This window comes from Ambystoma mexicanum, chromosome 14 (genome assembly GCF_040938575.1).
Source record: "Ambystoma mexicanum isolate Mex_15411 chromosome 14, UKY_AmexF1_1, whole genome shotgun sequence".
In the NCBI taxonomy this organism is placed as follows: domain Eukaryota; kingdom Metazoa; phylum Chordata; class Amphibia; order Caudata; family Ambystomatidae; genus Ambystoma; species Ambystoma mexicanum.
This window is the reverse complement of record NC_090940.1, coordinates 143,086,181-143,100,268: the sequence shown is the minus strand read 5'-3', so window position 1 is coordinate 143,100,268 and position 14,088 is coordinate 143,086,181. Positions and strand designations below refer to the sequence as shown.

Sequence of the window (14,088 nt, the reverse complement as noted above, 5' to 3'; positions counted from 1 at the left end):
ATATCCCAGTGGAATGGCATATCCCAGAGGAATGGCGTATTTCAGGGGGATGGTATATCCCAGAGGAATGGCATATTCCAGGGGGTGGACATATCCCACAGGAATGGCATATACCCGGAGGGTGGATATGTCCCTCAGGAATGGCGTATCCCAGAGGAATGGCAATATTCCAGGGGGAATGCATATCCCAGAGGAATAGCATTTTCCAGGGGGGTGGCATATCCTAGAGGAATGGCATATCCCAGAGAGATGGCATATTCCAGGGGGGTGGCATATCCCAGAGGAATGGCAAATCCCAGGGGGGGTGGCATATCACAGAGGAATGGCATATCCCAGTGGAATGGCATATCCCAGAGGAATGGCATATTTCAGGGGGATGGTATATCCCAGAGGAATGGCATATTCCAGGGGGTGGACATATCCCACAGGAATGGCATATACCCGGAGGGTGGATATGTCCCTCAGGAATGGCGTATCCCAGAGGAATGGCAATATTCCAGGGGGAATGCATATCCCAGAGGACTAGCATTTTCCAGGGGGGTGGCATATCCTAGAGGAATGGCATATCCCAGAGAGATGGCATATTCCAGGGGGATGACATATCCCAGAGGAATGGCATATTCCAAGGGGATGGTATATCCCAGAGGGATGGCATATTCCAGCGGGATGGCATATTCCAGGGGATGGCATATCCCAGAGGAATGGCATATTCCAAGGGGATGGTATATCCCAGAGGGATGGCATATTCCAGGGGGTGGTATATCCCAGAGGAATGGCATATTCCAGGGCGATGGCATATTCCAGGGCGATGGCATATCCCAGAGGAATGGCATATTCCAGTGGGATGGTCTTGTAATCTTTGGGAGTTGCTTCTGAATTAATCCTTCTTGCCTTGGTACACAACGCAGTGAAGTGGCTGAACAAATAAGACGTTTTTTTATAACTATTGTCAACACACACATCTATTTGTACACCTGGTCTAGTCTTGTTCATTTTACTCTAGTTTACTCTATTTAATGTACACAGTAATCAGACTGGCCTGCCCCATAACTAGCAGCAGTTCCCAGAATCTGGCTACTGTGGCTACACGCTGGGTGCTTAGAAACCCTCGGCTAGGAAGGCTAGAAGCCCTACCATGAGAGCCGGAGTCAGGCCATTCCAACCCTTCCAAATGAACTAGACCCCCAGACTAAGGGGGGTTTCCTGAGACGCTCACAAAGAATGCTTAATGGCTTTTTCTTAAGTGGGCATTTAGCGTTTCAGCTCCCCTTTCTTTGTTCTGCCATGCAGAGAATGATAACCCTTTCTTAGAGAACCCCTGAAACCCCAGACCCAGGCTGAAATCGTAGGCATTTCGCGATCAGATGAATGCACTGGGAGTATAAAACTGCACCATTTGAGCTGTTTGTATGTACTGTTTTTCAACTGCTCTCTTGCTTTTAAAACACTTAGAGTAAACCTCATCAGTGCATTTTTCTTGCTGACATGAGCAGGCAGGCTTTCACAGCTGAAGGCCAGGGGGACTCTCCCATCCCCCCAGATCCCACCACAGCCCCCTAGACACGATTTTGAAATGGGAGATACTAGTCCAGTCTTGATTTTAACTCTGCTTTCAGGGACTAATAGTTCTAGATTTATAATGGAGAAACCCAGGAAAACAAGTCCCAGAACGCGAAGTTAAAACCAGGAATGTGCTAGCATCTCCTTGATGGAATGGAGCATGTTGGCCTGTTTGCTGATTACCTAGTCAATGATCTCAATCTGGAATGAACGACTTCCTGCCCCCGCCCCCCTCCCCCCGCACTAATCCTGCCGATAGCAGTGCATAGAGGGGACTTATTGTGCCTAGTCGCTATGTTCATTTCACCACTCATCCACTTAATAAAGAGGGAATGCGTTGTGTGTGCGCTGTTTGAGTGCAGTGTGGAAAGCAGAAATCTGTACGCATGTCGCCACTTATTTTAACCCACAAAGCGAGCCTTTGAATGTGCTTTTATTAAACTTCTTAAAATGTGTCCTGGTAAGAGGTCAGCATCTACATTTTGCTGTGTCATTTCCAACTAAACACATTCTATGGGTATTCCACATTCCATCACCTGGAATAGCTCCTGAATCGGAGCAAGCAGGTGACCAAGCGCTAAAGGCGATAACGGGTGACCATGTAGTATAAGGAATAAAAGACCCCCTTGCATACATTAATGGGCCCTCGCAGGTCACCTCGGAGATCCGGATTTAATTAATCGCTGCATTTCCTGCTAGAAACTAGATCAAATAGTAACTAAACCAGTGGGTCAGTGTGAATCCTCACCCTCCACCATCTTCCTGCTCTAATCTAAGAAAAGGATGCCTGGCCCAAGGCGCCACCCACCTCCATCTCTACAAGAACCTTGCATATTTAAGGGGCAAAGTCTGCCACCGTGGCCAATGCTGGTACTTATGGGTCTAGAAACGAGACCTATAGGCCTGACCCTAAACCTAAGGGTATACATGACTAGGGCATTATCAGATTCTCCATCCCGCACCATACGCGAAAAAGGAAAATGAGGTGCAAATCGCTGAAAAGACAAGTGAAGCATTCCAAGATGGCTGCCGTGAAGCTGGTGCACAGCTGCAGTAAGAGAGGGGAGGAGACAGGCAGTTATTGCCTGGAAGCCATACATCCTGAGTGGCTTTTATAATTCCAATGTCCCACTTTGGGTGCCGCTCTGGATCTGTAGTATATGGAAGCAATAGCACCCCATTCTGAGGGCCGTAACGGGTGGTAACCACCTGCAGCACAAGATAACAGGCCCGAACAAAGCAAATGGATGCAGAGAGGATGAGGAGTCAGCAAGCTGGGTGAAACGTGGACTTTCCTCTGAGAATAAAGCTTGCATACCGTGCACCCTGATTGGCTGCCACGGATTGCCCCGGTTGCTAATGTTGTTGAATGTACCCTCCCTAGCACACTGTTGGTAAAGAGAGGCCCCAGTGTGAATCACTGTCACACTGTCTGTCCTCAGGGAGACTGACACACAGTGTGATCTTTACCCAGGCCAAGATATTCCACCCGATTGGTGTCTGCGCTTGAGATGCAATCGTCCCCCGTGCCTTTTAGATCCTTTCCTGAAATCAAGGCTGTGGGGACCTGGCTAGGCGGGTGCTCTGCGGCCGGGGTACCCCACTCCCCCAGGAAAACCAATCTTTAACAATGTTAATACCCTTTCAATGCCACTGCCCTAATATCTGGGCAGTGGCACCCCCAGGAAAAAGCATATGTTGGCTCCTCGGTAAGGTTGCCCGTGAGGCCCTGCTCAGATTAAATTGCATTGGATAGGAAAGTTCCTGCATCCACAGGCGGGGCAGGAAATGCCAAGCGGTTTTACACACAGTGGGGTATTGTGGAGTTCCAGTGCACATACCACGTGATCTACAAAATACAGCTTTATGGGTTGCACCAAGCATGTGAGACATAGCCAACATCCACCGATGCTGGCCTGGATCTGACCACAGCTGATACTATACAGACATGCACACAGAGGGGGTGGAAATGCCAAAGCTCTCTTAGACATGGGTTTTATCCAAAGAGTCACTAACCCGACTCATACCAAAGGTCGTATACTAGATTGGATAGCTGATCACAATTGTGCAGCTGACTTCAGCTCTATTACACCACGACCACTGACCGATCGCCATCTCCTACATTCCCACCTACCATCCAGAGCTACCTCTAAACCCAGCCCACCAGTGCCGTCAGCCAGGGCTAGATCTGCACGACTCCTCACTAAAGACAGGATTCTACCATACCTAGAAGCCTCAGCTCTAAAACCCCCGTTCTCTAACAACCCCTCAGAGCTTGTAGATCTCTACAATGCCACTCTCAAAGAGCCAATAGATGCCACCGCCCCACTACAGAAAAAAAAGCTAAGACCATTAAACACTCCAATTCATGGTTCACTCAAGAGCCACTTGACTTAAGAGCCCTTAAGCGGCAATCCTGCCCCACTGACTCCACGCAAGATGCCTACAGAACTATTGCCAAACAATACAAAAAGGCCATCACGGTAGCTAAAGCCACATCATACAACCTCGGAATCGCTAATGCCAAATCTGAGTTTAAAGAGTTCTTTGCGATATTCAATGAACTTGTCGTACCCCCAACCAACACACAACAACAAACAGTGAAAGACGATGTGTGCTGCAACAACATTTAACATGCCATGTTGGCCAAAACAAACACCCTCGAGAATACAATTAACGTTCACTTCAACGCTCTGCCCAAAGTCACTGTGCCCGACCCCCTGCCCAAAGTCACTTTTCCAGTGTCAGTCGACACTCTGTTGAATAAAGACTCAAAGCCCTTTGCTTTTACAGAAACAAGCGAAGCAGAAGTCCTACTGATCATGAAACATATCAAGCCATCCCTCTGCAAGGGTGACATCTGCCCAGCTAACCTTATCAAAGATTGCGCGGATTCACTAGCTCCACTTCTCACAGCGTTCTTCAACGCTTCATTTGCCTCAGGCATCGTCCCTCCTTCACTCAAGGAATCATGGGTTCGACCGTTGCTAAAAAAAAACAACCCTTAATCCTGACTCTCCCGACAATTACAGGTCGATTACCACTGTGCCTTTCTTGTTAAAAATTCTAGATCAAGCTGCGTACCTGCAGATCCATTCTTATCTGGAAATGAACTACATCTTGGGGGAAAAGGCAATCTTGATTCCGTCCACGCCATGGCTTTGCTCGACCTCAAGAATCAGCTACCGGAAACAATGGACAAAGGTAAGCCTGTGCTGCTCCTTCTCCTGGATCTGTCGGCCGCCTTCGATCTGGTCGACCACAGGATCCTCTGTAGAAACCTCAGGGAGGCTGCCCATTTCTCCCAGGAAGCCACAGGTTGGATTACATCCTTCCTGGAAGGAAGAGCCATGAGAGTCTTCTCTGATCAGGCTTCTGTTACCCCATCTCCCATCCATTGCGGAGTCCCACAAGGTTCATGCACCTCCCCCACCCTCTACAATATCTTCACCTTACCCCTCTTTAATGATCTATACGAGCACGGCATAGCATTTACAAACTATGCCGATGACACGCAAATTCTCCTACCCGTCAGCGGCTCCTATGAGAAAGGCCTAAACACTCTCACAGAGACCTATGCCTTCATGCAGGCCTGGATGGCGGCTAACGGTCTATGTCTCAATGGGGTAAAAAACAGAAATCCTACTGGTAGGTCCCAAGGAAATTCTGAACAAACTAGACAGTCAATACAGTACCTTCAGCATTGAGAATAACGTAATCACGGTCTCAGCTGCAGTTAAAACATTGGTTGTGTACGTGGACTCCACCCTATCAGTGAAGCGTCAAGTCAGTACCATCTCATCATAAGCGGCTCTCACGACTAGTCATTAATGCAGTAAAACTGTACCTCTGAGCCAAAAACTGCCTTAATATAGCCAGTGCCACCATTGGGGCCAAGCTGGGTTATTGCAATGTCCAATTCCTAGGCACTTCAGCTAAAAACCTCAACAAATTGCAAACCACGCAAAATACCGCCCTTAGAGCGGCACTAAGCATTCCTAGGAGGGATCATATCTCTCAGGCCAGAAGAGACACCCATTGGCTCCCAGTCAAAGAGCGTATACTGTTCAAGACCATCGCCCTCACCCACAGATGCCTCTCTCACTCGGCACCCCCATACCTGTCAGAAAGAATTCACCACGCGCCCGCAAACAGACCGAAATGGGCCCAATACTCACACTAGCTTACAGTTCCGGCCTTCAAAAGAGTCAATGCTGGAGGTGCTAGCTTCTCTGTGTTAGCACCTAAAAACTGGAACGCACTACCACTCAAGCTCAGAAATGAAACCCCCTTCAGCGTGTTCAGAAAAGCCTTGAAAACAAAGCTCTTTAGCTAGACTGTACTTGAGGGAGTTCCCCTGTAACCGTGGAACACACCTACTGTGTAAATGTGTTTATCTCACTTCTTGTTCCCATGTAATCTGTATCCAAGTGAATCCTCTGAACAGCGCCACAATGCCTCAGGGCCACTGCGAACTTCATAAATTTAAATAAATAAATAAAGATAAAATAAATAAAAACATATGACACCTTCAAGCAGCTTAGGCGTTTCATCCAACAGCACTTTGTATTCTGGGACTTGTAGTTTAATTTTTTAATGATCTAACCAGCTCCTCCGGTTGCTCTCCCCTCTACCCCTACCCTAACCTCCCACCCTACCCTCTCTCACACACCATCCTACCTGATATGCAATCAGCGCCTTGATGCCTGTGGGTTTTGCACGCTCTATCAATGCAAAAATAAATAAATAAAATAAATAAATAGATATGGGGCACGTCCCTGGAAGAAAAGCGCCGCTGGCTAACGAGTCAGGCCTGGCACGAGGCCAGTGCCGACCCTTATAATTACAACAACATGGTTTATTTTATCGGGACATCTGTCAACATACCATGGAGCCAGTTGGTAGCTAGCCTGATAAAATAATCATATTTCCTATTAAATATGCAAGGGCTGGCGTTGCGCCCTGGCTTTTCAACGTGCGCGCCAGACTACCGCAGCCAGTCATGGAAGCAGTGGAGACCTAATTCCAACTATTTGTATCCACTGGGCCATGACTGGACATCTGACCTACAGGAAATGCAAGAATGGATTACTCATGACACCCTCAACGGGGGGCAAATCTAAAATATTGACTAGCGGCACACGCAGGGCAACTACTCCGCCACTCACCTGGCCTGCCTCCGCGGGTGCTCGTCTGACAGCGGCGGAGGATAACAGGAAGGTGTCCTTCAGACCTCATGTCAACACGTTGACTAGGAACGCCCATCACCAATGATATCTGCGCTTAAAACCGCTCCCACTCCTAGAGTTCCAGCACTACCTTCATGAGACCCTTGAGCTTATCCTTTCCAGTTTGGACTATTTCAATGGTAGGATTGCAGGACATCCCAAAGGCAGTCCGAAACAACTACAGCAGGTCCGAAATAACAATCCCGCCACTTAGACGGGAGGACCACATCACTCCTGCCTTGAAAGGCCATAACTGGCTCCTCGTCGAACGAAGAGCAAGGATTAAAGTGGTGTGTACCACATAGAGTGTTATCTAGAGCACCGGGCCGGAACATCTGGACAATGAAATGAAACGGAGTCTTCCAGAAACCTCGATCTGCAACCTATGGTCTCCTCTGCCCGCTTATGCCAAAAAGGGTACTCAGACTGAAGGTCAGCGGCCCCAACCTCGGGGACAGTCCACCAGAGAAGGTCAGACACCAAGAGCATCATCCCTGCTTCAGGGAAGCTCTGCAAGCATCGCTGCTCCTGAAAGCCTCGCCTGCAGACCACGGACCTTTGAGGTGAACTTCTAAGATCCTTGACGCATCCATGCCAGGGGTGCGGCTAAGTCTGGACAAGATCCGGAGCGACACTAATGTCGGGACTCGGGGCGAGCTAGCCGTTTGGTTGTAGACCCTGAGCTTCTATCTGGGGCTGCAACTAAAAGATCCGGGGTTATAGCCCCTCGAGTCCCCCCTTAGCGATGCCTCTGTTCCAGGATCCCATCCTACTAAACTGGGGGCTGCACAGGCGAACACACATCAGTGGTCAATGGCCAGTTCTGGTAGCCCATACCAGCACTGGGCCTTAAGGAACGCATCTGCAAGTCTTGCTATGATTAGTGTTCCACAATCACCCCCCACCTACTTGCCCCCCCTACCACTCTCTTCTAATTCTCTAGATCCTACTGGGATTGGCCGCGAGGATAGCTCAGGGGCAACGTGTTTGTCTTGGAAGCAAGACAACGCAGAGCAACACGGGGTTGAACCGTGTCCCGCGCTTAGAGACTGGTCGCAGGTATTAATTGTGTTATAAAGGATTCATTAATGTAATTAGTCTCTCCTGACTGTTCCCTTCCAGAGCTGTAAAGCCGTTTTCTCTGCACCTGGTGCTGCATAAAACACCAACAGAATGCATTCAAGCTTCTTTGACTGTATGACACCTTTATTCACTCTTAGTTTGATTTGTAACGGGCCAATCGAAACTACAGATCCCAGAATGCAACGGAAACATAGGCCTGGTTGAGCATCTCCTGAATGGCATGGAGCATACATGATGCGGTGCAGGCCCACGTGTAACAGCCAAGATGACATCACAGCACAGGGTACTGTGTTCAAACCTAACGTGCAGTGACCTCAGAGGGGGGAGCCCCAGAACGCCCACATAGTCCCATCCCAAGAGGGAGTTCCACATCTAGCGCTATATTTATCTTTGCATTGTGGGACTTGTAGTTTGGATTTTTCCACTTTAGCAATGCAGGACTGCAGGTCCCAGAATGCAAGAACAAAGAGGTCGTTTTGGGCTGATTATGCCTGGCGTGAGTTAACTTCAGACATCTGTAAATCCAGACGCACTTACTTGCATACCAGAGCTTTGGACGTGCTTTTTTTGCGAGCAGCGGTGCGCACATCAATGGCCCGTCGGGTTATCAATCATGTCCAGATTGCGCAGTGAACGGGCGCGTGAGCGAGGCGGCTCCGGGGCAGAATAGTTCACATATTTTTGATGTCGTCACAAAGCCGCTGTGCACCCCTGCGGATGAGGCGCGGTCGCCCTGCTTCCTGCTCTTTGCAATATCCCTCTCTGGGGCAGGGGCGTAGCCAGGATTGTCTAACAAGTGTAGTTGGGCGCATCGCAGTGACATTAACACCTAGAAATGCCCACACAGCGCTTCAGAGTGAGCATTTACATATTTTGGGTGGGCCTTGCACTCTGAGGCCCTACCCTTTCTGCGCCTCTGCTCTGGGGGTGTGCATAAGGAGAGAATGGCGCTGCAGTGCCCGGGGGCAATGCAGGCGGGCGTGCAAGCAGCCTGCAGAAGTAGAGCATAGCGTGCGATTCATACACACATGCCAACATGCACCATTACTTTAGGAAGAAGAGTACGACAGGCCTCACTTTTCTTTGCATTCTGGGACTTGTAGTCCTGGATTTATAGTGGTGGAATCGTGGACTACAAGTTACAGGACTGGAGTACTCTCTCTCACGTGGGGCAAGCGGGCATGTATGTAGCAGAACTCAGAGCACAGATCTCAGGTGTGCTGTGTCCGGTGTGAAGGGTCCTCGAGCTCACACTCTGATGCTTGCAAGCCTATTATGTTAGCTGAACATTTGTAAAGCGCTGAACTGCCACAGGTGTGCCTCGTAGGACTGCCGCTGCCCAGGATTGGGGTTCGGTATGCTGCTGCGCGTGCCATAACATGAAATGCAGTATTACGCACATGCCCACTGTCCCAGGCCCATCGCCAGATGGTGTCCTTCGCTCGTCTTCAAACTGAAGAAATCGAATTTCCGCATTAAAAAAAAATCCAAGACAAGACTCAGAAAGCAAATTAAAAAAATGTAAAACACAAGACTGGACTTGCACCTCTTGAATGGGGCATGTCGATAGTCTGTGGTCAGTAGGGGCAGATAAGCCAGGGGCAAGTTACAGACATTGCTGATGCTCTGGGCCTGATTCATGGAATATTTGCCCTGTTCAAAGTGTATTTGCACTGCTGAAAAGTGACTTTGCACTGCCTACACAAGCCCCGATTCATGGAACTGTGCTAAGTGTATTTTTGCCTGGCAAAGTCCGGGCAACCTCAGAGCAGTAATTTTTGAAGTACAAAATGACTTTGCACAGACTTTACACTGCAAAAATACACTTAGCACAGTTCCATGAATCAGGGCTTGTGTAGGCAGTGCAAAGTCATTTTTCAGCAGTGCAAATTCACTTTGAACAGGGCAAATATTCCATGAATCGTGCCCCAATCATGGGTTTGTTTTCTTTGTGTCAGAATCATATTCAGCAGCCGTTGTAGGTGTTAGGGTGGGGTCAAAATGGTGCTTAAGCCTAGTAAGAGGTTCAATGACCCAGCGTTATGGGGGAGCTGGTGGTATGGGGGAGCTGGTGGTTGGCAGAAGCATGCACTGGGGGTCCTCTGGGCTCTGCCCTACTCGAAAGTCTGAGCTGTAGCGAGCGCACACGTAGAATACATCAGTAAGTGCATTAGCCGCCTGAGCTTTCTTCTATCATGGTGGTACGGTGACTAGATGCTCTACATGAAAACTGGACCAGCTAAGAATATTAAAAAAGGACTCCCCCCACCGCTCCCCCACTGCAACCTCACGGCTCACAAGCCTCCTCTGCCCCCCTCCTATCAATCGGCCCCCCAACCCCCTGGGATCCCAGTCTTTCCAGCACTGCTCCTGCATATAAATGGTGCGGTTTTGGCATTGGATGTTAATAAAAAAAAGGAGGTTTTGCTCTCGTTGATATTGCAGGCCTTGATGTTTATTGCTTCCAACCCAGTCTCCGTGGCAGGATCCGTTCACACATGTGCCTGGCATCTCAAATGCTAGGTGTTCGAGCCCACGCTAAGTATTGTACAGTCTGTCTGGTTTGTAACTGTTGCAGAAAATGTCACCCTCCCTTTTCCCAGGAGTTGACTGGCCTACTGGGAACTCTGGAGATTTCGGGATTGGTCTCTTTTGTGTGGTTATCTTCTTTTATTTCCAAATGTTCTTTTATTATTATTATCAATAACATATTTATTGAGTGCAGATCTAGCTTCGTGAAGCAACGGAACGCTTTACAATCATAGGGGGAAGAAAGTGCGGGAGCAGAGAAAACTACAGGGGATGGCGGGTCATTGGAAGCAAGGGATCTACAAGCAGCCAGGGCATGAGACAGTGAGGAGTTCTTAAGGGAAAGGGGTTGGCCTCGCTCTCGCTGTGCAATAAGGGCTCACGCTGTGTAATAAGGGCTCACGCTGTGCAATAAGGGGCCAGTTTGAGGATTATTTCCATGGCCTTTTCTGGTTCCCAGTTCTGCCTTTCCCTAAATGAGGGGCAGATTTGTAAATTAAAAAAACACTTAGGGCGGATGCTGGGTGCTGGGTGAGGGGGGGTGCGGGGCCCAGGGGGGAGGTGGACAGGGATTCCGGTCACCCTAAATGGTGGGGAATTTCAGAGCTCCAAAGCGCGTTTACTTTTTTCTCTTAAAGAATTCAGAAGCTAGTCCAGTTACTTTTTAAAGAGGTATATGAACTGTTTTATCAAATAACAGGAAGTTTTCCAACCAAATGATACTTATAGCTCAAGATTGGCAAGGTTGTTTCGTGTGCTTGATCTGCGGCGAGCAGCTGCAAAACGTGAAAAATCCTAGGTATTTTATGGCTACATTTTTTTTAAAACTTACTATGGTCGTTCGGGAAAATCAGTGGAGCCTGGTATTTGCGCATTCCATCGCGTTTACCTATTGTGTACAGAGGGCAGAGCCTGGCAGGGAACAAGATACAGTGGCCCTGGGCACTCCCTGGAAGGCGCAACAAACGAGTGCAGTGCGAGGGGCACGCCCTGGTAGATAATGGGCGATGCCAGGCAGGTACAAGAACAGAGTGAAATACCCAAGGGCACGACCTGGCACGTACTGGAATATCCAGAAATACAGCTGCCAGGTAACAGGAGAACACATGAAGCCCATGGGGCACTCACTGCCTGGTAGTGGCAAGAACAACGTGAGGCCCAAGGGCACACTTGGCATTAAAAGGAACAGCATGCAATACTCAGGGGTGGTGCCAGGCAGGTAATGAGCAGTGCCCAGGGCTGGAGCCTGACAGTAGCAAAAGCACAAGCGTGTAATGCCCGGGGGCCAATGCTACACAAGGGACATAAACCGACGTAGTGAATGGGCAGTGCCACACAGGCGCCAAAAAGACATGCATGTCCTTGGAGGGGATTTAAGAGCACGCTAGAGGCAGTGCCCAAAATAAGCAAGAAGGGCAAGCCTGGGACAGTACGATGCAGGTGACAACTGTATGGAGACACAGAACCTGACAGGTGGCAGAAACACATTCCAAGGGCAGTGCCCGGCGGGTGGTAGAAGGACATGAATGGGGCAGTGCCCTGTAAGTGACAGAAGGGCGTACCAGGAGCAGGCAGGGTCTGAAGAATATGCTTGGGGCAGAGCTTGGCTGGTGACAGGAGAACAGGAAAGGAAGAGAAGCTGGTAGCAGAAGAACAAGCCTGATGCATCAACTGCCAGGTGACAGAAGGACATGCCAGATGAATTACCTGGCAAAAATAAAGGCATGGCATGGCCAGTATTTCACAGGTGAAAGAAGGATATGCCAGATGCATCACCTGGCAAGTATAAAGGGACAGTACGAGTGGTGCTTGAGAGGTGAAAGAAAGGCATGGCAGGGCACCACTTGGCAGGGATCCGAAGAATATGCTTGGGGCAGAGCCTGGCTGGTGACATGAGAACAGGAAAGGAAGAGAAGCTGGTAGCAGAAGAACAAGCCTGATGCATCAACTGCCAGGTGACAGAAGGACATGCCAGATGAATTACCTGGCAAAAATAAAGGCGTGGCAGGGCCAATATTTCACAGGTGAAAGAAGGACATCCCAGATGCGTCACCTGGCAAGTATAAAGAGACAGCATGGGCGTGAAAGCCGGGCATGGCAGGACACCACCTGGCAGGTACCAGAAAGCAATGCTCGGGGCAGAGCCTGGTGATCACAGAAGAACAGGAAAGTGAGAGAACCAGGCAGGGACAGAAGAACAAGAGAGTGAGAATGCGGCCGGTACAGAAGGACATGCTAGATGAATACATGGCAAGAATAAAGGCATGCCAGGGGGATTACTTGGCAAGTGAGATAAGGACATGCCAGATGCATCACCTGGCAACTGTAAAGAGACGGCACGGCGGCTCTTGGCAGGTGCAAGACTGGTATGGCAGGATACCACCTGTCAGGGATCAAAAGGCAATGCTCAGGGCAGAGCCAGGTGACGACAGAAGAACAGGAAAGGGAGAGAAACAGGCAGGGACTGAACAACAAGAAAGTGAGAACGTGCCAGGTACAAAAGGACATGCCAGATGCATCACCTGGCAAACATAAATGCATGCCAGGGGGAATACTTGGAAGGTGACAGTAAGGCAGGCCAGGAGTGCACACACACGGCAGACGACCGAAGGTAATGCCACGGACCTCCCATGGCAAGTATAAAGTAATGACTGGGGCAGTAGTTGGCAGGTCACAGAAGCACCTTCCCAGGGAAGCGCCTGTGTGTATCATAAAAGCCATGCCAGGGGCATAGCCAGCAGTTGAAGCAGCAGAAATACACGCCAGGGTCAGCCCTAGCAGATGGCAGAAGACATGCCAAGTGCAAAGTGCGGCAGCTACCAGGCAACAAGGGGGGTCGGTCTTTGGAGGAGATAGAAGGCTATGCCCTGGGCAGCAGCTGGCACGGATTGGCCGGACATGCCAGGAGTAGTACCCTGCATGAGATACATGGCCATGGCAGGGGCAGAGTCCAGCAGCTGATGAGACAGAAGGACACGCCAGATGCTGCACCTGGCAGGTAAGTAGCACATGAGAACCTGGCAACCCGCAGTTCCTCCCCATCAGTGCCTGCCTATGCGCGCCTGGGTGTGTGCCGCCTGCTAGAACGCCTTACCAAAGTACACTTCCTTGGTGCAGTTGGGGCACTTGGGCATGTCGGCGAGTGGCTGGCGTCAGGCTCGGGAAGCGGATATCAGGCGGTCTGGGCTCTGCAGGGTGTCCGGCCGGGCTGTGGAAGCGGCGCTCCTCCTCGCTCTGAGTCTGAGTCCGGGGCGGGTCCGCTCAGCCTCTTTTACTCGGGGTGCGGCTGGGTGGGGCGGAGAGGAGGGCCTTGCGCCGCAGGGGAGGAGGAGGCGGCCCGGCCTGGTCTGTGTCTGCATCGACTGGAGAACTCGGCGAGGCAAGGGAAACCACACGAAATGCACGCGAGAAAGAGAGACCAGAGCAAAGGAACCAAGACCCGCGCAAAGGAAGTGCAGCCACTGTGGTAGAATTACAACCACCACAAACGGACGACAGCCGCATCCGAGCGGAGGGACTACAGTAAGGGCAGGAGAAACAGAAACGCCCAGAAACGGGAATAAACCCAGTTAGGAATGCAAACCCAGGAAAGGTAGAACATAGAAAGGCAGTGAAAGAAGGTGCCACACAAGAATACACAGGGAAAGAAACAAAACCCAAGCAGTGGAAAAGAAAACAAGAGCAGGGA

At 50.0% G+C, this 14,088-nt stretch overlaps 1 protein-coding gene across 1 annotated transcript in view; it reads right to left on the bottom strand.

The window, feature by feature from the left end:
- CRIP1 (cysteine rich protein 1) overlaps nt 1–13,656 on the bottom strand; it is a 41,049-nt gene extending 27,393 nt beyond the window's left edge. The window contains exon 1 of the mRNA XM_069638743.1: nt 13,495–13,656. Within this exon, the coding sequence (XP_069494844.1) occupies nt 13,495–13,534 (40 nt within the window). The 5' untranslated portion in view covers nt 13,535–13,656. The remainder of the gene's footprint in view (nt 1–13,494) is intronic.
- Nucleotides 13,657–14,088: the final 432 nt, after the last annotated feature.